The sequence below is a fragment of the Crocuta crocuta genome, unplaced genomic scaffold (genome assembly GCF_008692635.1).
Source record: "Crocuta crocuta isolate KB4526 unplaced genomic scaffold, BGI_CrCroc_1.0 scaffold149, whole genome shotgun sequence".
Taxonomy (NCBI): Eukaryota; Metazoa; Chordata; class Mammalia; order Carnivora; family Hyaenidae; genus Crocuta; species Crocuta crocuta.
Genome location: NW_027551561.1, coordinates 1397558 through 1420402, shown reverse-complemented (window position 1 = coordinate 1420402; position 22845 = coordinate 1397558). Strand labels below are relative to the sequence as shown.

The 22845-nt window shown below is 40.6% G+C and overlaps 2 protein-coding genes across 2 annotated transcripts in view; one reads left to right on the top strand and one right to left on the bottom strand.

The window, feature by feature from the left end:
- Positions 1-10426, bottom strand: part of SMG6 (SMG6 nonsense mediated mRNA decay factor) — a 223765-nt gene extending 213339 nt beyond the window's left edge. Inside the window, exons 1-5 of the mRNA XM_077749661.1 lie at positions 8691-10426; positions 7961-8153; positions 7356-7466; positions 4324-4430; positions 3988-4066 (exon numbers count right to left, since the gene is read on the bottom strand). Coding sequence (XP_077605787.1) covers positions 3988-4066; positions 4324-4430; positions 7356-7466; positions 7961-8153; positions 8691-10426 — 2226 coding nt within the window. The remainder of the gene's footprint in view (positions 1-3987; positions 4067-4323; positions 4431-7355; positions 7467-7960; positions 8154-8690) is intronic.
- Positions 10427-12547: 2121 nt separating this feature from the next.
- The window catches only part of SRR (serine racemase), a 17913-nt gene continuing 7615 nt past the window's right edge, over positions 12548-22845 (top strand). Inside the window, exon 1 of the mRNA XM_077749907.1 lies at positions 12548-12703. The gene's annotated coding sequence lies outside the window, so the exon portion shown is untranslated. The remainder of the gene's footprint in view (positions 12704-22845) is intronic.

Below are 22845 nucleotides of genomic sequence, written 5' to 3'. Positions count from 1 at the left end.
CCAAAGAGATCAAAAGAATGTAACAGAAAACCCACAAAGAGACCCACAGTCAGCCGATCTTTGACAGAGGGGGAAAGGCAATTCAATGGAGAAAGGATCATCTTTTCAACAAATGGGAGTTGAAACAACTGGATATCCACATGCAAAACAATGGGTCTACACACAGACCTTAAACCTTTCACAACAATTAACTCAAAATGGATCAGAGAACCTAGATGTAAAATGCTAAACTACACAACTCCTAGAAGATCACACGGGAGAAAATCTAGGTAATCTTGGGTTTGATAAAGAGTTCTTAGATATTAAACCAAAAGCACAATCCACAAAAGAAAAAGTTGGTAAGTTAGATTTCAGTAAAATTAAAATCTTGTTCCGTGCCAAGAAAATGAAAATATAAACCACACACAGAGAAATTATTCACAAAACACATATCTGATAAAGAAATGGTATTCCAAAATATACTCTTCGGGGCGCCTGGGTGGTTCAGTTGATTAAGCATCTGACTTCAGCTCAGGTCATAATCTCACGGTTCGGTTCATGAGTTTGAGCCCCACATCAGCCTCTCTGCTGACAGCTTAGAGCCTGGAGCCTGCTTTGGATTCTGTTTGTGTCTGTCTCTCTCTGCCCCTCTCCCACTCCACACTCTGCCTCTCTCTCTGAAAAATAAACATTTTAAAAAATTCAAAATATACCCTTAAAACTTAACAGTAAGAAAAAAAAACCCTCCAATTTAAAAATGGGCAAAAGATCCAGACACCTCACAAAGAAGATACACAGATGGCAAATAAGCATACGAAAAGATGCTCCACATCATATGTCATTAGGGAACTGCAAGGTAAAACAGGATGGTAACACTACACACCTATCAGAATGACCAAAATCCAAACCACAAACGACACTAAATGCTTATGAAGATGCAGAGCAACAGGAACTCCCACTCACTGTCAGTGGGATGCAAAATGGCACAGCCACTTCAGAAGACAGTTGGCAGTTTCTTCCAAAACTACATTCTACTCTTACCATACAATCCAGAAATCATACCCTTGGTATTTATCCAAATGAAATGAAAATATATGTCCACACAAAGCCCTGCACACAAACATTTATAGCATTTTTATTCATAATTGCCAAAACTCATAAGCAACCAACATGTCCTTCCATAGGGGAATGGATAAACTGCAGAACATCCATACAATGGAGTATTACTCAACAATAAAAAATAAAGTGGTATCAAGCCTCAAAAATAAACCTAAATGCATATTAAGTGAAAGAGGGGAATCTGAAAAGGCTACATACTGTATGGTTCCAACTATACGACATTCAAGAAAAAGCAAAACTAGAGAGACAGTAAAAATTAAGATTGCTAGAGGTTCAGGTAGTGAGGGGGGATGAACACGTACAGGGTGGAGCACAGGGTATTTTTAGGACAGTGAAACTACTCTGTATGACATTACAATGATAGATACATGTCATTAGAAGTTTGTTCAAATCCACAGAATGTACACAGAATATAAAAGTAAACCCTAGGGGAGCCTGGGTGGCTCAGCTGGTTAAGTGTCCGACTTCAACTCAGGTCATGATCTCGCGGTTTGTGGGTTCGAGCCCCGCGTCGGGCTCTGTGCTGATAGCTAGCTCAGAGCCTGGAGCCTGTTTCAGATTCTGTGTCTTCCTCTCTCTCTGTCCCTCCCCTGCTCAAGCTGTGTCTCTTTCTCTCAGAAATAAATAAAACATTAAAAAAAATTTTTTTAAGTGAACCCTAATATACACTATGGACTTTATTATATGTGATAATGTATCAATGCCGTCTCATCAATTATAAACATATGTACTACACTAATGCAAAATGTTAATGACTAGGAAAATTGAGGAGAGGAGAGTTGAGGGAATATACGGGAACTGTGCACTTTCTGCTTAATTATTCTGCAAACATAAAACTGACCAAAAATTTTAAAAAATAAGAAAAAATATTAAAGAAAAAAATGTCCACAAGGTGGGGGTGGGGGGTGGGAATCCACAAATCCACAAATCCACAATAAGATATCCCTTCACACTCACTAGGCTGGTCATAATAAAAAAAAAAAACAAATGTTGGTGAGAACATGGAAGAACTGGAACCTTTGTACATTGCTGGTGGGAATGTAAATGGTACAGCCTCCATGAAAAAGTCTGGTGGTCCCTTAAAAAGTTAAACACAGAATTACCATACAACCCAGCAATTCCACTCCTAGTCTGTTTCTTTGTTTTTCTTTCTTTCTTTTTTCTTTTTGATTTTTGAGAGAGAAAGAGAGAGTGCACTTAGGTAAGGGAGAAGTAGAAGGAGGGGGGGCGGGGGGAGAGAGAGAGAGAGAGAGAAAGAGAGAGAATCCCAAGCAGGCTGTACTGTGAGCTCAACATGGGGCTCGAACCCACAAACCATGAGATCATGACCTGAACTGAAACCAAGAGTCAGATGCTTAAACGACTGAGCCACCCAGGCACTCCTCCACTACGAGGTATTGACTCAGAAGAACTGAAAACATATTCAAACAAATACTTGTACTTGACAAAGCACTATTCACAATAGCTAAAAGCTGAAAACAACCAAAACATCCACCACCTAATGAATAAATGTGGTATATCCATGCAATGAGAATATTACTTGGCCATAGAAATGAAGTGCCGAGACATCCTACAACATAAACGAACCTCAACAACTTTATGCTAAAGGAAAGAAACCAGATATAAAGGCCACATACTATGATTCCATTTACATGAAACATTCAATAGATAGATCCTGAGACAGAAAACAAACCAATGATTGCCAGAGGCTGGGAGGTGGAAGGAATGGACAGTAATGGGTGTGGGGTTTCTTTTTAAGAAGAAGAAAATCTCTTGGAACTAGACAGAGCTGATGGTTGCACAGTACTGCTAATGTACTAAAGAGAATAAAAGTGAGTGAAGAGGGGGGCCTGGGTAGCTGAGTCGGTTAAGCGTCCACCTTTGGCTCAGGTCATAATCTCACAGTCCATGGGTTCAAGCCCTGCATCCGGCTCATGCTGACAGCTCAGAGCCTGGAGCCTGCTTCAGATTCTGTGTCTCCCTCTCTCTCTGCCCCTCCCCTGCTCGCTCTCTGTCTCTGTCTCTCAAAATAAAGACATTTAAAAAAAAAAGTGAGTGAAGATATTCAATAGATTATGAAGGAAGTGTATCCATAAACCACATTACTTAATCAATGATTTCAATCCATAATTAAGTATTAGGAATATTTTAGAATCTTTTGTGGAGTAAAGGGGAATAAAAATTTTAACTCAAAACAATTTTTTCATTCAAATATTGTTTATTTGGGCAATGAATTTTACAGCATTATGAAACTCTCCCTGCTAAAACGACATGTTAGCTGCTTTACATTTAAATCTTTGATACCTACTATTGACCTTCCCCACTTCAATTCAGCTTCCTTACTGGGGGCCGTTATCCGCTCCCAAGACACTCTGTTTGGTAAGATGTAGGATGATGTGGAACTAATGCTTCTGCTAAGGAGGCTCCTTAGGTGGAAAGCTAAGAGGAATAAAGGGATTATCTGGGAAAAAGAAGGATCTGACTTCTTAAGGATAGGTGAGGACTTTAAGGAAAAGTGAAAATGATCCTTATTTTCTTTCTGGAAATGAGTAACCTCATTCAACAGGACAGGGAAGGGAAGCAACAAGATTCAGAGTAGAAGCCTTGGTCAAAAACAAAGAGTGAGTGGTGTTTGGTTGGAGCATGAGCTTTCCCTTAGGAACTTAAGTGCGATGAAAGCAGATCAAGCACAGATTCAACTTAAGTAAGGAATCGCTGACAACTTACCTCTGAAAGGAACAAAAGGAATGTGAGGATGGGAGGCAGGAAAGGGTATTCTTTGGGTTTAGTGTTCAGATGAATTCTAGCTCCAGGAGCTGATACTATCGAAATCCATTCTTTCTAAGATACTGCCTGTAAAACACTTCCCCTGTCCATAAGATTGCTTACCGTATACACTGCCAGCAGAGCCAACTGGTTATAGGGGCGCCCATTCTTGGGAGCAATATGCTGGGCCTTTAGGTACCAACTGGAATAGAAAAACAGTAAAAAATGCTAGCTCCACATCAACTCTTTTCCACTTCATCACTTGATAGCCCTTACTGCTTAAGACATAAGCTGGAGTGTTAGATGTTAACACTGGAATGGTAGAGCCTGGTAACAGACACCAATAGGGACACTTGTAGGACTTCCATATGGGAGGCAGCTCAGGTGGCCCATTGCTCTTGAAAGGGCTTAGCTTAACGCCACAAGGAAAGAGAAGTAATGAACAAGAGGCAAAAGTACCTGCGTGCTTTCCCGTAGTTTGCTGTGTCATTGGCTTGTTCCCGATATCTAGCGATATCTCCTTGGCAAATCATACATCGCTGGGCGCTGATCAAAGCATATTTTACCTTCAGAAAAAATCATCAGTTAGTAATGCACCCAAGAAACTCTAACTTCAACCCCAAAGGACAGGGATGGGATCAAAGTGACAGAGCAGCATTAATAAGGCACTAGCAGTCCTCGACAAAGTAAAAAGTTTTCAGTCTAAACTTGGTTAGCAAAAAACAGCCAACAATGTGATGCAAAATTTAATGAGAAAGAATGGCAGAAGCAAGAGGGGGTCATTTTTATTTCAAATCCCAGGTAAACAGAAGAAAACATTTTGAAACTAGGAGTCAGGAAACCTGACTATGTTGAAGTTGTGTGATTTTACATAGGTCTTTGGGACTGTTTGGGGACTCAAGTTTCTTCATCTGAATGTAGAAATACATATTCCACAGGGTAAGCGGAGAGAATAAGTGTTAAATACTTCACAAACTATAAAGTGATATACAAATATTAAGACAACTATTTATCCTTTTATTTTCCCATCATCATTATAGCCCCTCTCTTCTCAAACTATTAATATCACTGTACTGTGTTACTGCCTTACATCCACTTTGCGAAACAATTAACATTCCCCTAGAACTAATAATATAGTTACCCCTTAGCAAACACCTACAAGAGAGTTGTAGTTCTCTCTGCCTCTCCATATATGTTTTCTCACTAATGGGCTTGGCATCTATCATCCGTGAGAAAACAAGAGTTTTCTCAATCCCAAGACATGTGTCCAACCAAAAACCCTAAGGAGCATGACTTCATAACATAATACCACTCCACTTCACACACAAGAAATTAACACATCACAGAGTAAAGAACAAAGCCTCAAGAAGAGGTAGATTCTGACCCCTTAGCAAGGCTCATCCATGAGCTAAATAACTAACTGCTGCACATCAGCCTCCCAATACTAACAAATGGGTCCCTCAGCAAAGTTACATACCTCTACATGTCACACACCGTCAGAGTCCTCACTATTCTGCACATTCTATGAATGAACACCAAGAATCCTTGGTAATTAACTGATAAAACACCAAGAAAACCAATTATGTTTCCATAATATAGCACTCTGCCATCTCAATGGGAGGAAGAAAAAAACAAATTCCACCAAAGGCTCTCCACTATCTTTAGGATGAAGTCCCAGATGATCTAGCTTCTGCTCACCTCTTCAGCACCACTTCCCACTTCTCTCTCTGGGCTTCTGTCAGACTAGACTTTCTCAGTTTTCCTAACACACCATGCTCTTTCCCACTTTACGACCTGCAGATATACTACTTCCTCTCCAGAGAATGTTCTAGCATCTTCACATACCCCCCCACCCTTCACCTAACAACTCAGGTCTTTAGCCCCAGCTTAAGCACTACTTCTTCAGTCTTCCATGATCCTCTAAACCCTTGTACGTTATGCCTGCACCATGACATCCTCTGTAGAAATCACTGTATCTACACTTACTAATCCAACACGTGTACTCACCCCTAATCAAACTCTAAACTCCAAGAGCTGGGATCATGGCTTTCTTGTTCTACAATGAATTATGTGTGCCTAGAAAGGCACATGGCAGGTAGGAGGATCTCAATAAATACTTGTTGAGTAACGACAGGGTTTGTACACAGCAATCAGAAGGAGTAGAAAGGCAAGAGGAAGTCTCTGCTCCATAATTCATATGCCTTTCTCTAATGATTCTTTAACCTCTTCCTTTCTTTTGGCCCTTTTCTCTCAACATATAAATATGCTCAAGCCTCTTCCAGGTTAAAGGCAAACTTCTCTTGACACTATGTTCTCTTTTAACTACTATCTTCCCTTGTTGCCTTCACAGCCAAGATTCTTAAAAGAATGGTCTGTATTACTCCCTTCATTGTATCTATTTTCTCACCTCTTATTCCCTATAATCTGGCTTCCATCTTCTCCAACGGAAGTAAATTTTAATAAAGTCATCCAATCCAATGGACACCTTTAGTAATCTTAACATTTGATGACTCTACAGCAGTTTATAATTCTATCCACTACCACCTTGAAATTTGATTCCCCCTACTCTCTGGGTGACTAGCCAATATCCCTGCATCCCAACTTTTGCTTCAACTATCACTTATACATTGATGACTTCTGAATCTGGATTACCAGTTTAGCTCTTTCTCCTGAGCTTTAAACAGATCAGAATATTTACGTGTTCATTTTTTAACTTCCTCCACTTAAGCACAGCCACAACTAAACTATTAACTCTCCTAGGCCACACACTAGAGAATGATCTAGACTCTTTATGCCTCCTGTCTTATCATTCACACCAAATCTGCCAGCACGTTACTTATAATTCCCTTAGATCTTTCCAATTTGTCTCCTCTTTTCCACCTCCATTACCTCTACCTTAGTTCAGGCCCACAACCTGACTCCCCTAGCTCCACTCTTGCCCTAACTCATCCATTTGCCAGAGTGACTGGTTCTAACAAGAAATCTATGTTATCCATTTACTGAAAAATCAATCAATGGCTCCTCACTGATTCCAAATAAAGTCCAAACTCTTCAGTATGGCATACAAAAGTTTTTGATCTATCCCTTTTACTTCATTCACTTTACCTCCTACAATAGCCTGACTCCACATTACAGAAACCAGCATACTGAACTTCTGGCACTTTCTAACAAACTTTCTAACTCTCTCTTACTGTACCTTGTATTGCCCCTTCCACTCCCAGTCATGTTTCAAGACCTGATAGTCTCTCAAAAGTTTTCCTTGACCCCACCAGTCTGAATCAGAGCCACTTCACTCTGTGTCCTTTCAACACTGTGTATATAACATTACATTAGTACTTACTATGTTATAATTGTTCATTTAATCAATCTGTTCCCCCCAGTGGACTTTCATTCTGTATCGTCAACACCCAGCAAGTGCTTAGGACATAACTAACACTGGATAAATGCTTACTAAATGGATGGATACATTTAAGATAGAAAAGCTGGCTTACTGTCTTGCGTAATGGCTTGCTGCGAATGGCAAGACCATCCATGTAGTCCTCCAGTTTGAACTTGTAAGTAACCTGCAGCTTCTGAAGCAAACTATCAAAGAAGTCACTACCCTATAAAGACAAAAAATAAGAAACAGCTGAATCAGGCTCTTCTGATCCCATCTACCCACCAGGAACTGGGTTAGATAACCTGTCCACAGTTCTGCTAATGTTCAGTCATCCCATGTAAAGAGAGGCACACATCGTATTTACTGGTCACCAACTAAACACAAGACAAATCCATAGCATAAGCCCCTCCATGGTTTTAAAAATACAAACACAGACACACACACACACACACACACACACACACACACACACACACACTTTCTCTCCCAACAATCACCCTCCCTCCAAACAGGACATTCAGAAAATTTCCAAGCTTAGCACTGTGGCAGTTAGTTATGATCCCAAGGAAGCAAAAGGGTAGGGTAGGCCTAAACCCAAGAAAAGACATCAAATTTTTTTCAATGTTCTGCCATAAATCATATTTCAGGTGATAAAAACCTATCACAACTACAGAATGCTGAAGCCTTTATCCTGAGGACAAAAAGATGATGGTTTACCTCATCCAAGAGTTCCAACAGTCTGTTCCGAATCTGCTCTGGGTTCTCAACATTCGGATCCTTGAGAAGCTGTCTGAACTTCTCAATCACCTGATAGAAAGCATTCTTCCATAGGATCTGATCCACATTCTGGTTATCAGAGAACTCAATATCTAATAGGATACAGCGCTCATATAGCTGCAGCAGTTCAGCTCTGGAATGAAATACATGCAACTTCTAGCTCCAAATACACCACAGGAAAGGCTAGACCCAAGATTTGAGCTTCTTGCAAATTAAACACCTTCCTTGGCAGGAAATCCAAAATGCCACCAGGTCCTCATTTGACTTTCCACTCTGTGCAGCAGAATGTCATTCTAAAGACAGTTATGTCTAGGAAAGTAGTTTTTCCCCATAGGCCTCCACCTAAATTTAACAGCTGAAATAAGATCTTCACCACAAGTTATATGCTGTTCACTTCTTGGCATTCTGGAAAGTCTTTCCTTTTCCATTTCCAGATTCCATGTTCTGTTAAAGATTTTTTTTTCTTAAAGAAAAAGTGGGAAGCATAATCATTTCTAAGACTACAAACAAAATTTTTTGTTTTTTCCAACTGCCCCTTCCATATACAACTCAATGTGAAAGGGAGTGACCCAGTGACCTGCCTAAAAGCTTCTACCTTCCTCAGCCACAGAGGCCCATATACCTCTAGCTTATCTCCATTCCCCTCTAGCCCACATGGGACACATCATACCTGAGCTGAGCCATCTTCTCCAAGCCCTCTGGACTGATGCGGTCCCTGGACAGCAGGTTGCTGAGCTGCAGTTCCTGGTTGTCAGCCACCCGGAGAAGCCTATGTAGCTCCTGCTGCTGCATGTTCCTCATATGCTGTTCCATCTCCTCAGGACTCATAGTGTTGGCAGGGAGAGGGCCACAAACATACTGTCCTGCTGGAGTCGGGTAGCCTGGGTAGTAAGGCCCAGGGTATACACCATTCGTAGGGCCCACGGGGTACTGCAGAGGGCTATAGCCTGTATAAGGATACTGGGAGGCAGGGCCTGGTGTCCGGGGGTAATAATAGGGGTTGTCAGAGTTTTGAAACTTATAGTAAGACGCTTGGGCCTGGCGGGAGTCACCCCAAGAAGTGGGGCTGACTTCATCATCAGTGTCCAAGAAATGCAGCTGGGGTGTCTGGCTCTTTAGAGCAGGTTTCTGATCAGGATTGTTTGGGTCCCATAATCGTCGGGTGGTACCTCCTCGGCCCCAACTCCGAGATCCCTTACTACCAGATCCAAATAAAAGCCGAGGTCCCAAAGGTGCAGACTCTGGAGAACCGGCTGAATTGACAGACAGGGTGGTATGGGCAGGCAGAATCAGAATGCCTCGTCCCCGACCCCGAAGTTCTTGCTTCAGGTTTTTGGACTCTTGCTTCTCAGAGCCTTTGCCCCCACTGCTCAAGCCTTTGTCAGGCTTCATCCTATCCACATCCTCCCTGGATGATCTCACCAGGGGGGAATCTTTGCTCATGGTTTCTGCATCAAAAGTGACACGAAGTGTGCCTCGGTTTTCTTTACTGTTGCTTTTCTGCTCTCCCTCCCCACGGCCAGACCAGCTTCTTTCTAAATGTTTCTTCCTTTCCGAGCTCCTCCTGGGTCCATCAGACTCATCAATTCTGTCCTCGTCTAAAGAGTCAGTTGAGGACATAGATACTTGCTTCTTCAGTCGTGGCCTCTCCTTGGTCCGATCCTGGCGACGACGGCGACATCCGTTATCAGTCAGGCCAGCCCCCTCAGCACTGTTGTTGCTGCCAGCTGAGCTGGTACTGCAAGTGCGGTATCGGTTCCTCCGTTTGTCTGAGCGGGAGTAGCGCTTCGCAGAACCCGGCTTCCCCTGTGCCGGGTCATCGTTCACTTTCTTTACCCCCTCCCCCTTTTCAATTCTCTTTCCTTTTTCTCCCTTTGCACCCCTTACTCTGTCACCATTGAGGCTCTTTTCTGCCTCATCCTTGTCTGGTTTATTTACAACCTCCTCTTTCACATTTCCCCTATACTCCTCTTCTTCTACTCTCAGTTGTTCCACCTGATTGAGGAGTTCTTCCTCACCCACCCTGCTAGTCGATTCTTTGGTGACAGTCTGCAAACGCCTGCCGGGCTGGTAGATCTGCATGTCAGGCTTCTTTGTTCTCTTGATAATTCTTAGACTTCGATCCTCTGGTCCAGAAGTCCTAGGAAAGGACTCCTGTAGCCGAGTATTTTCTGGATCTACAGGACCATTTTGGTGTTGATTATTCAGTTCCTTGCAGACATCTTTAATGAGCTGTGTACCATTTCCAACAGCAGAAGAATCTCTGTCATGAACAATTTCATCCTTAAATTCGTCACTCCCAGAAGGTTCCTTGATTTTAGGTTTGTTCCTTAGCCGGGAAAGACCAGGCTTATAGATTTCCAGATCTGGGCGCCTGTTATCTTTGCGCTGCCTGGGCTCCTTCATGTTTTCTGCGATGTTGGGAGAGTGTTGGGGAGAAACAGGTAGAAGAAAAGAATAAAAGAGGAGGGAAGGAAAAAAAAACCTGTCATTCTGGTCAAGTAACAGAAATGCCAAGCAAGAATTACACATCGAAATGCTAATACTGGTGGACATGAAAGGAAATTTCCAAATGAGCAGAAATTCTACTAGGTTTACAGTATTTGTTCAGCAACTGGCAAGGCTAAGAACTTCATTATGTTGGAGCTACCTACACTTGGGTTAGGGAAACAGGAAAAAAAAACATCATACTCTCGTGTTACCCAAGTCATATCCAGATCCCCAAGACCCCAAACTACCTCACTGCCAGAATAAAAGATCTCTAACCATTTGAGCATCAGACTGTTCTCTGCTACGGAGACCCTGGATCCATCTTAGTCTTTTCTTCTAGTGCCTCTAACATTTTTCCAGAGTGGTTAAGTCCTTTTTAATATAGGAGAAGTAGTTTACAGGAAAGGAGAAAAAGAGGGGTATGCATAACAATCCACAGTTCTGGACATCTCTGAAGAAAAAATTTGCAACTCCAGTCTCTGAGCTTGACCAGGACAATCCTCTTCTTTTAGGATACCAAGTGCCCAAACACATACCTCCTGTTGAAGCAAACAGGAAGCAGTTCCTTTCACATTCGTCAACTCCAATCATGCTCACCAACTCTCTAACAGCAGCCAGCAGTCATTCCACGGAAATACTGCTCAGACTATCATCATTAGAATACTGAGACTAACTGCTACTGTGATGTGGAATATGAGAAGGAAAAAGTTCCATAAAGGAGCTTTCTCTGGAGGATAACGGAAGTATTGTGACATGCTCTCAAAATACTCAGGTCTGCAGCATTCAAGCGTAAGAGTACAGGACTTTAGAAACTACTCTCCAGGCCCCATAAACTTAATGAATGACAGATAAGCAAGTATCTATTTTTTTGTATCTATTACCTTTATCTTTTAAGGGGAGATATTACTACAAACAGCCACCAAACTTTTCAATGGGAAACTGATAGGAATTAGTGAGATTATAGAGTACCCAAAACAGAATGCTATATAAAATCCTAATACTGTTCTACAAACACCAATGCAAACAAGCCCATAACAGGGATAAGCAACATCCTCCAGCATTTAAACTCATGGGTGTAACAAAACAGAAAAAAACAAAAACACAAAACCCCCTGAAGTGTAAGATACTGCTTCAGTATTTTCAAAAGTTTAAAACACTACTTCATCAAGTACAGACAAAGGTAAAGCAGTTTACCTCCAGAATAGCTCACCCTTAGCAGCCTTTGTAACTTAGGTGAGAGGTGGGGAAGAAGAATGAGAAGAGCTACCGCTACTTTTCAGAGCAGAGGAGAAAACAACCTGAATAATCTCATTCAGATGACCAACGAAAACCCATTTCACAGACTCTGGCCACAAGCCTGAGAAGCACAACTCTACACAACACCACTGCCTAACAAAGGAGAGATGAGGTACCAAAATCTTCCTTGGAGCTTTCCTAGTGTGGACGGAGACTTTAATTTGCAAGATGAGCATTCTGTCTGATAAACACTGCTCCTACACTTGCCAAGGGCAAACCAGAGTAGAGTCAACTCTCTACTGGAGGTCCTGGATCCCTTCTGCGGCGCAGCCTTCCTTGGGGGAAAAAGTTCAGCAAGGAAGTCCCAAGCTGTCCAATCTTTCTCCTCGATTTCCCCAGTTCCTTCTCTCCAACTCTAAAGAGATGACAGGGCAGGCATGAAGATGATTCCTCTGGGAACGATACACCCTGGGGCGGGCCTCCACCAGATCCCAGCGCCCACTCCTCTCCGCGTCTCCTGCCGGCTGGGAATTCACAGACTGGTCTGAGAAGGCTGGGGCAATGGGGAACAGTCACCTTCGCGGTGAGAAAGGGGGCGGAGGCAGGAACTCAGGCGAGCTCTCCCGAAGGGGGCCGGAGCTGGCGAAGCCAGGACTCCACACCGGCCTCCGGGCTGGTGCGGCGGCCAGGGGACCGCCCTCGGCCCCCGCCCCCACTGCTGGGGGAAGGGGCGGGGGCTCCGGAGCGCCGCGGACAGAGCAGGGAGGAGGCAGAGGNTCGCTGCGGTGGCTGCTGTTGCTGCCGTGGTGGCCATCGAGGACACTGGTGCTGGTCTGGGGCTTTGGGCTGACGGAGACACCCCACAATCCGGCCTCCCCCAGTCATATCAGGCCGGGATCCCCCGCCATATGCCCGGACTAGTGCCCCAGTGTTTTACTTGGGGACCTTAAAGATCTTGTAAGAGCAGTTATTATCTGCACCCCCCCGCCTCCCTTTATTTTTTTTTTAAATGTTTTATTTATTTCTAGGAGAGAGAGAGAGAGAGAGACAGCGTGAGCAGGGGAGGGTCAGAGAGAGAGGGAGACACAGACTCCGAAATAGGCTCCAGGCTCTGAGCCGGCAGTCAGCACAGAGCCCGACGCGGGGCTCGAACCCACGAACCGCGAGATCATGACCTAAGCGAAAGTCGGACGCTTAACCGACTAAGCCACCCAGGCGCCCCCCCGCCTCCCTTTATTGAGATGAGGAAACTGAATCCTAGAGAACCGTAGCAAATTGCCCAGGGTGGCACAATGGTTAGCTACCAGAGTGTCCGTCTTTTCCTTATGGCAGACTACCTCTCCAAGACCCCTGACATTTTTCTTTTTTTCCTCCTGACTTTTAAAAAATACAGTATGGTTGGCTCCTGCTGAGGGAAGGGATTGTGTGGAAGTCAATCAAGAGGTATTGTAAATTGATTTGGGAAGTTCTGTATCTTTGTGGATTCTTGGGAAAATTACTTGACTTCCCTGGTTCTGTGATGGTCGTTTTGCTTTGGGTTTTTTGTTTCTCTCTCTCTCTCTCTCTCTTTTTTTTTTTTTTTTGGTTTTCATATTTAAAATGTAACTGTATCAGAAGACTGGTACTTAAACTTCTGGTTCCTGAGCCCCTGTTCAGAACTGTGGTGAAACTCCCTCCACCTGTTGCTCTTTACCAATCCCACACAGTCTATTGGACCTCTACGCCATCAAAAGATAGTTACCAATACTTATTCCTTAGATTGGGCCTAAAAGATTTGAACAGTCTCTGACAGAACTCATTTAGTCCCTATTTTGTGATGCTGATTTAGCCAACAGAAGGTTAAGCAGATGGAGAAAAGGCCAAAGATAAGTGAAAAGATTCAATGGTTCAAAAGAAGGAAATTGATTTGAGTGGTCAGAGCAAATGGCAATCTTTAAAACATGAACAAAATAAGAAAAGATATTAAAAACTAGCTCATTTTAACATTGGAGGTAGAGAGGACATTGCATCAATTGCTTTCAAAAGATGGGAAAATAATCTTGAACAATACTTTCTTCGGAAAAACTTGATTGGCAAATTAAACAGCTCAAGAGAATTTACCAGAACTCAGAAGGGAAGTATAACATAAAACTATGAGAGATAAGAATAGAAGACATGGAGAATGGATCCAGAAAATTAATAATAAATACAAGTTCCAGAAGGTCATAATGGAACTGACTGAGAAGGAGCAGTTATCAAAGAAATAATAGAAAAAAATTTACTAAGTTGATGAAAAAAATTTGAATTTAAGACTTAAATTTAGCCCTCAAAGTGTTTATGAAACACGAAAGTAAAAATAAATGAACAGATCATCATAGTTAGACCTGTATTACAATGAAAGCTTCGGAGTTTAAAGAATTCAAATGTGTTTGACATGGAACAGTCAAATGTATAATGTTTAAAAAATTTTAAGCCAGTTGCAGAACAATATATAGAATATGGTTTTATCTGCTTGCCAGCAAAAAAACACTTATTGCATATATATGTTTCTATATAAATACATCCAATAAAAGGTGTGGACCTATACACATCAAACTTTTAAATTATAGTGGTTGTCTTTGTAGAAGAGAGTACATATAATGGGAGAGATTGAAACATCTTTGTAGTTCTACAGTGTTTTAAATTCTTAACAGTAGGAGTTTGGTCACATGTAGGCAATCCAAAAAACAACAAAACACATTTGGATAATGGGAAAAGGAGGAATTCAATTTTTTTTTTTTTAATGTTTTATTTATTTCTGAGAGAGAGAGTGAGAAAGAAAGAGATACAGAATCTGAAACGGGCTCCCGGCTCTGAGCTGGCTGTCAGACGCGGGGCTGGCCCCGACACGGTGCTTGAACCCACGAACCATGAGATCATGAGCTGAGCCAAAGTCATACACTTAACCAACTGAGCCACCCAGGCACCCCAAAACATAAATTTTAAATAACTAATAGGTCAAAAAAGTGAACAAAGCTAAAATTGTGGATTTTTAAAAATTAATGAAAATATTGCATAGCAAAATATATCATTAAAGCAGTACTCAGAGGAAAATTTATAGCCTGAGTGCTTTTATTACTAATTGAAAACTTTTTTAATGTTTATTTTTGAGAGAGAGAGACAGTGCGAACAGGGGAGGGGCAGAGAGAGAAGGAGACACAGAACCTGAAGCAGGCTCCAGGCTCTGAGCTGTCAGCACAGAGCCCTACACAGAGCTGGAACTCCCGAGCTACAAGATCATGACCTGCACAAGGGGCGCCTGGGTGGTTTAGTCGGTTGAGCATCCGACTTTCGNAAATAAAAAAAAAAAAAAAAAAATCATGACCTGCACCAAAGTTGGGCGCTTAACCAACTGAGCCACCCAAGTGCCCCTTACGAATTTTAAAAGAATGAGATCCAGTAATTGCCCTACTGGGTATTTACCCAAAAAATACAAAAACACCAATTCAAAAGAGATACATGCACCCCTATGTTTATTGCAGCATTATTTACAATCACCAAATTATGGAAGCAGCCCAAGTGTCCATCAACACATGAATGGATAAGGAAGATGTGATATTGTGTGCGTGTATATATACACACAATGGAATACTGAGCCATAAAGAATGAAATCTTGCCATTTGCAACAACATGGTTGGAGCTAGACAGTATAAGGCTAAATGAAACAAGTCAGTCAGAGAAAGACAAATAACATGATTTCATTCATACGTGGAATTCAAGAAACAAATGAGCAAAGGGAAAAAGACAAACCAAGAAACAGACTCATAACTCTATAGAGAACAAACTGATGGTTACGGGAGGGGAGGTGAGTGGGAGAATGAGTGAAATAGGTGATGAAGATTAAGGCATATGCTTATACTGATGAGCACTGAGTAATGTGTAGAATTGTTGAATCACTATTGTACACCTGAAACTAGTATAACACTATGTTAACTATACTGAAATTAAAATTGAAAACTTTAAATAAAAACTTTTAAAAACTTAAAAAGATTTTTAAAGAATAATATGCTAAGTATTAAGAGTAGAAAATAGAAGGAAGAAATAAAGGTGAAATCAGAGATTAATAAAGGAAAAAGAATAGCACTTGACAAATAAATTGAAGAGCTCATTCTTCAGAAATAAAATAGACATTAAAAATAGACACATTTCCAGGCGCCTGTGTGGCTCAGTCGTTTAAGTGTCCTACTCTTGATTTTGGCTCAGGTCATGATCTCAGAGTTCATGGAGTTCAAGCCCCGCATCGGGCTCTGCGCTCACAGTGTGGAGTCAGCTTGGGTTTCTCTCTCTCTGTTCCTTCCCTGCTCCTGCGCCTTCTCTCTCTCTCTCTTTCTCTCTCTCTTTCTCTCTCTCTCAAAATAATAAATAAACTTAAAAAAAAATAGACACACCTGGCTGGCTCAGTCGATAGAGCATGTAATTCTTGATTTTGGGATTGTAAATTCAAGCCCCATGCTGGGGGTAGAGATTATTTAAAAATAAAATCTTTTAAGAAAAAATAGACATTTCTAGCAAAAGCAAAAGGAACATCCTTTTAGCTGTTTCATAAGTAATTCAAACTTAGCTCATCAAATCTCCGATGTTCCCTTAAAATACTTGTTTCTTCACCAGTCTTATATTAGTAAATTATGCCACCATCTAAGTCAAAACCCAGGAGTTACCCTTAATACTTACCCCTCCCCACTCCCCACGTTTAATCCAATATCAGGACATGTCTCTTCTATCTCTGCAGTGGACAGCCATGGAATTAATTACCCCAACATTTTCACCTTTTCTCTTGAAAATTGCCCCACCCCCATCCTCACTCGAAAGTACCTTTTCTTTTTCTGTCTTTCCTTTTTTTCTTACTTATTTCGTTTGCTATTTTTCCCTCAGGTGCAGGACTTGAGGCAATCATGCTATTTGATTCACCTTGTCATCAAGTCCTTTCTCATTTTACTTTTTTCCCTTCAAACCAGTTATTCTGTTCCTTCCCTCCCTTCTTTGGTAGCCACTCTAATGTGTTTGATATATGTCTTTGGATATACATGTATCTTTGAATAATATACAGTACTGTTTCATGTATGTGTCTTAAATGTGCATAATTGATACTGTGTCATAGAAATCATTGTTTTTCATGTTTCTGTAAATACTTCTGACTGTTGCATAGTATTATCTTAAATGACCTCACACCCTTGGCCACTTGTCTTGGGCCAAGATGTGCCAATCAGAATCCTTACCCAGAATTTTTGAACTGAAACTAGGGGAAAAAAATCCCTCTCCAGTGTGGAAACCATAAAATGTAAAACACAGGAGCTGTCAACACCCAAATGTCCTGCCATGTGGAACCTGCTGGTCTGCAATGAGAAAGAATGAAGCCAACATGCAGAAAACAGCAGAGGTGAAAAAACAATGAGAAAGTCCTGGAAAAATCTCAAGTCCCTGGTTCCAGTTGTTCCTGAAACTCCATATTCCTGCCCTACCCATGTTTCAACTCTTCTGGGATTCCGTGAGCCAGTAAATGCTGTCACCTCCGCCTTGTGCCTAAGCCAATTCATATTGGGATTCTGTGACTTGCAACCAAGAGTCCTAATTATAATCTCCAAAATGTATTGATTTTGTGTGTGTGTGTGTGTGGTTTTTTTTAATTGTGGTAAAGTACACATAACATGAAATATACCATCGTAACCATTTTTTAAGTGTACAGTTCAGTAGTGTTAAGTGCATTGACATTGTTGTACAACCAATCTCCAGAACTCTTTTTATCTTGCAAAACTGAAACTATATCCATTTAACAACTTCCAATTCCCCCCAGCCTCTGGCAAACACCATTTTAGTTTCTGTCTATGAATCTGACTACTCTAGGTATTTCATATAAGTGTAATCGTATGGTATTTGTTTCTTTGTGACTTTGTGACTGGCTTATTTCACTTGGCATATCCCAAGATTCATCTGTGTAGCATCTCAGAATGATATTCCATTGTATGTATATGCCACATGTTGTTTACCCATTCACCTGTTGATAGATACATGGGTTCTTCCCACCTTTTGGCTATTATGAATCCTACCTAACATAGGCATAACACTCTGAATACTTTTGGGTATATACCTAGAGGAGGAATTGCTGGATCATACAGTAATTCTATGTTTAACTTTTTGAGGAACAACCATACTGTTTTTTATAGCAGCTGCACCATTTTATATTCCTACCAAAAGCAACAGTACACTAAAGCTCCAGTGTCTCCATATCCTGCCCAAAACTTGTTAGTTTTTTAATAGTAATCATCCTAATAGGTGTAAGGTGGTATCTCATTGTGGTTTTTATTTTAATTTCCCAAGTGATTAGTAATGTTTAGCAACTTTTCATGTACTTGTGACCATTTGTATATCTTGTTTGGAGGACTGTCCATTCAACTCCTTTGCCCATTTAAAAATCAGATGTTTTTCCAAAACAATATCTTGAATGATTATTTTTTCTACCCTCACCTTCACCATCCAAGCACCTGTGGATTTTCATATAGACAACAGTACTTCCTAAATGGACTCCCTGATTCCAATCTTATTTCTTTCCTTTTCATTCATCACAATGGAGCCAGAGTGATTTTCTGAAAATACAAATTCTAACATGTCACTTACCTGCTCAGAATTATCCAAAGGCATTCTGTTGCCCTTCAGAAAAAAAATCCGTGAGCCATGGTCACTTATGATGTAGACTTTGCCACCTTCACTCTTCTTTCTTATCACACTCCCCTTTGATCACTGTTTTCAGAAACATTGGCTTCTTTTAGTTTCTAGAATATGCCAAGTTCTTTTCCTCCTTGAAGCCTTCACACATATTCCCTCCACTTCAAACACTTTTCCCTCTATTCTGCCCATTCACCTTATGGGTCATAACATATTTCACTTCTCCATACAGGGCCTTCCTTAATCTCCTTCATCCTTGATCTACATAACCTCCCATTATAGTAGTATCCTATCATAACATACTTCCCTAATATCACCTATCAATATTTGTAAATTATCTCTCCACTAGATTATAAGCTTAAAGAGCAATGACAAGTCTATTCTAACACTGTGACCCCAAAAACAAATAATATCTGACACATAGAGGTGCTCAATATTTGTTGATTGAATGAATAAATGTATACCAGATAGGAAGACTGCTTAAAATATTAATATGTTCAATGTTATACTAACCTATTTGAAATGTTAAATTAGATGATTTCCCCTCAAAAATAAAAATTTCTGAAATCAATTCAGGAGGAAGTGGCAATCCAGATAAACCAATTAACTGTGAAGTTACTGAAAAAGTTACTAGAGGTATGTTTATAAAGTAAAGACAAATCATCTTCATTTACAGATGGTGTGATTATTTGGAGAATGAACTATAATACTATTATATCTAACAAGGTAATCTAAGTATCCTATTATTACATGATAAATATACAAAAATGATTACCTTTCATATACATCATCAGTAAGCAATCAATAAATCTAATTTAAAAATACCTTATTTCAAAAGCAACAAAAATATTTTGTAGTTAGGCATAAGTTTAATCAGAGCTACACAGGACATAAGTAATGAAAATCTTACTGAGAAACCTGAAACAAAAAGACTACTAAATTGAAGGACACCCATGTTCATGGATGGGAAGATTTAGTATTTTTAAATGTCAATTATGCCCCCGGTTCATTTGCATATCTTTTAAAAAAATGTTTATTTTTGAGAGCATGTGTTAGTGGAAGAGGGGCAAGAGAGAGGGAGACAGAATCCCAGGCAGGTTCTATCTTGTCAGTGCAGAGCCTAACACAGAGCTCAAACTAACAAACTGTGAGATCATGACCCNGATCATGACCTAAGCGGAAGTCGGACGCTTAACCGACTAAGCCACCCAGGCGCCCCGCGGGTACCCTAAGTATATCTTAAACTGGATTTTCCAGCAACCTTGACAAAGGATTTTGAAAGTTCATGGAAGAATTGCGTGAGAAAAGCCAATACATTTTCTTCTTTCCTTTTTTTTTTTTTTTTTTTTAAGAGGGAGAGAGCATGCCCACATGTGCACAAGCAGGGGAGGGGCAGAGAAAGAGGGATAGAATCCCAAGAAAGTTTTGCGCTGTGTATTAGAGCCCCCATCTCGGGACTCTACCTCCATAATCTGAGCTGAAATCAAGAGTTGGAGATTTGGGGTGCTTAGGTGGCTCCGTCGGTTAAGCATCTTGACTTTGGCTCAGGTTATGATTTCACAGTTCATGGGTTCAAGCCCTGCATCGTACTCCCTGCTGTCAGTGCAGAGCCCGCTTCAGATCTTCTCTTCTCTCTCTGCCCCTCACCCCTCAAATGCTCTCTCCCCAAAATAAATAAATCTATTTAAAAAATGTCAGAGGGGCGCCTGGGTGGCTTAGTCAGTTAAGCCTCCGACTTTCGCTTAGGTCATGATCTCGGGGTTCGTGGGTTCGAGCCCCACGTCGGGCTCTGTGCTGACTTCCAGCTCAGAGCCTGGAGCCTGTTTCAGAGTCTGTGACTCCCTCTCTCTCTGATCCTCCCCTGCTGACGCTGTCTCTCTCTCTCTCTCTCTCTCTCTCCCTCCTAGAAATAAATAAAACATTAAAAAAAAAAATGTCAGAGGTGTAACCAGAAAAGCCAATACATTTTAGCGTAATCATGAAAGAATGTATTAATGCAGTGAACTGGAAAAGGAATTGGCAGTCTGGTTAGTGGAACAAAATACAAAGTCTAGAAAAGCTCCAAGTGTTAATAGAAATTTAGCTTTGCTAAACATGGCATTTCAGAGGAAATTGATTTCGTCAGTAAGTGGTGTGTTAAAGATTCACAAGAGAATGTAGCCAATAAATATACAGAAATAATGTTCAATCACTAGTAAAGAAGTGTAAATTCAAACTACTAGACGTATTTCATTAAATTGACAGATTAAGGAGCACCTCAGTGGCTCAGTCAATTGAGCGTCCAGCTCTTGATTTCAGCTCTCACAGTTCGTGGGTTTCAGCCCTGTGCAGGGCTCTGTGCTGACAGCACAGTGCCTGCTTAGGATTCTCTCTCTCCCTTTCTCTCTGCCCCTCCCCCTGCTTTCTCTCTCTCCCAAAAATAAATTTTAAAAATTGACAGATTAAAAATGATACAGCTAGGTGAAGCTGGCATTCCTTAGAAACTGCTGTTGGGAATGTAAATTGATATAATCTACAACTCTTCTGGAAGTCAGTTTGGCAGTGATTATCAAATGTCTTAGAAGTATGCATGCCTTTTGATGCAAAATACATTTGCCACTACCTACCCAAAGCACAGACATAGGCACAAAGATCTTGCAACGTCTCTTCATTACATTACTATAGATCCTCCCCTCCCAAATCTAAATGTTCAACAAGTTATGTAAAACCTTTTTAACTATGGTATTTTTTGTGAAAAGTAGTAGCCATCTAAAATGTTGTATACATTTATTGTATTATCTATTGATAAACAAAAATTCATATTCATAATATTGTCTCAGAAAAAGTAAGCTAGGGGCATTTGGCTGGCTCAGAGCATAGGACTTTTGATCTCAAGATCATGAGTTCAAGCCCCAAGTTGGGTACAGAGGTTAAAAATAAAATTGTTTAAAAAAAGAAAAAAGAGGGGCACCCTGGGTGACTCACTTGGCTAAGTATCCGTACTCTTGGTTTCAGCTCAGGTCATGATCTTACAGTTCATGAGCTCGAGCCTTGCATTGGGCTCTCAACTGACATTGTGGAGCCTGCTTCGGATTCTGTCTACCCCTCTCTCTCTGCCCCTCCCCTCCTAAAAAAAACAAACAAACAAACTAAAAACAAAAAAACCTTGAAAAAGAAAAGGCAAGTTACCAAATCTGTCAAAAAAAGTTTTGTCTGTATAGGTGTGTGGGCCTGGAAAGATAAATCCCAGAATTTAGATAGCAATTGTCTTTGAGGAGGAAACAGATCAAATTCTGTTTTTTAAATTGAACATGCATTGTTTTTGTTTGTGAATAAGGAAAAATAAACTTCATGTTTAAGTGCTGCAATCAAAATAGCGAAAAATGGAAGTATAAGTTATTGAAAAGAGTAATTACAGAAACTTTAAAGAAATTGAGCCAACTGGAATAGCGGTAAACAAAATGTTATCTATGATTTTAACTGTCATATGTTTATTGAAAAAACAGGAGATGGAAATGAACAATTTATTAAAATGGTTAAGACTGTATGCAATTTTTCTCCTTCTTAAATATTTTTTAAATAAAAATTTGTAACATTTTGAACGGTTCATTCAAGCTTCACAACAATTATGAAAAAGTAGAGACCAATGACAGTGCCAAGAGATGGATGGTATGCATGAGGGGTGAGCTTTAAGCCTTTCATAATCACCACCAATTTTTTTCTATAAAACTTCACCAGCAACAACAAAAATAAACAATAAAACCTTAACATATTTACTAAGAAAGTCAGCTTCAATGCCATTTGCAACTCTGTGGATGGAACCAGAGAGCATTATGTTAAGCAAAATTATAGACAAGTATCATATGACTTCACTCATATGAGGACTTGAAGATACAAAACAGATGAACATAAGGGAAGGGAAGCAAAAGTAATATAAAAACAGGGAAGGGGACAAAACATAAAGAGACTTAAATATAGAGAATAAACTGAGGGTTTGAGGCGGGAGGCGTGGGCTAAATGGGCAAGGGGCATTAAGGAAGACACTTGTTGGGATGAGCATTGGGTGTTATACATCGGGGATGAATCACTGAAATCTACTCCTGAACTGCACTATATGCTAACTAACTTGGATTTAAATTTTAAAAATTAACAATAAAGTCATTTTTTTTAAATAGAAAAATATTTTTTAAATAAATTTAAAAAAAAGTCAGCTTCAAGACAGGTTCTCTTCTATAGAGATTCTGGAGCCCCTGTATCGGAAACAGTTCCATTAACATCACAGACCCCAGGTGTATTTTCCTGTGTTGTGCATTTTCTTTTTTCCTCCCTCTTTTTTGAGACTTTTTTAGAGTAATTTAAGGTTCACAGTAAGATTGATAGGAAATTAGACTTCCCATATATCCCTTCCTCCCCCCCCCGAAAAACAAAAACCCCACCCCACT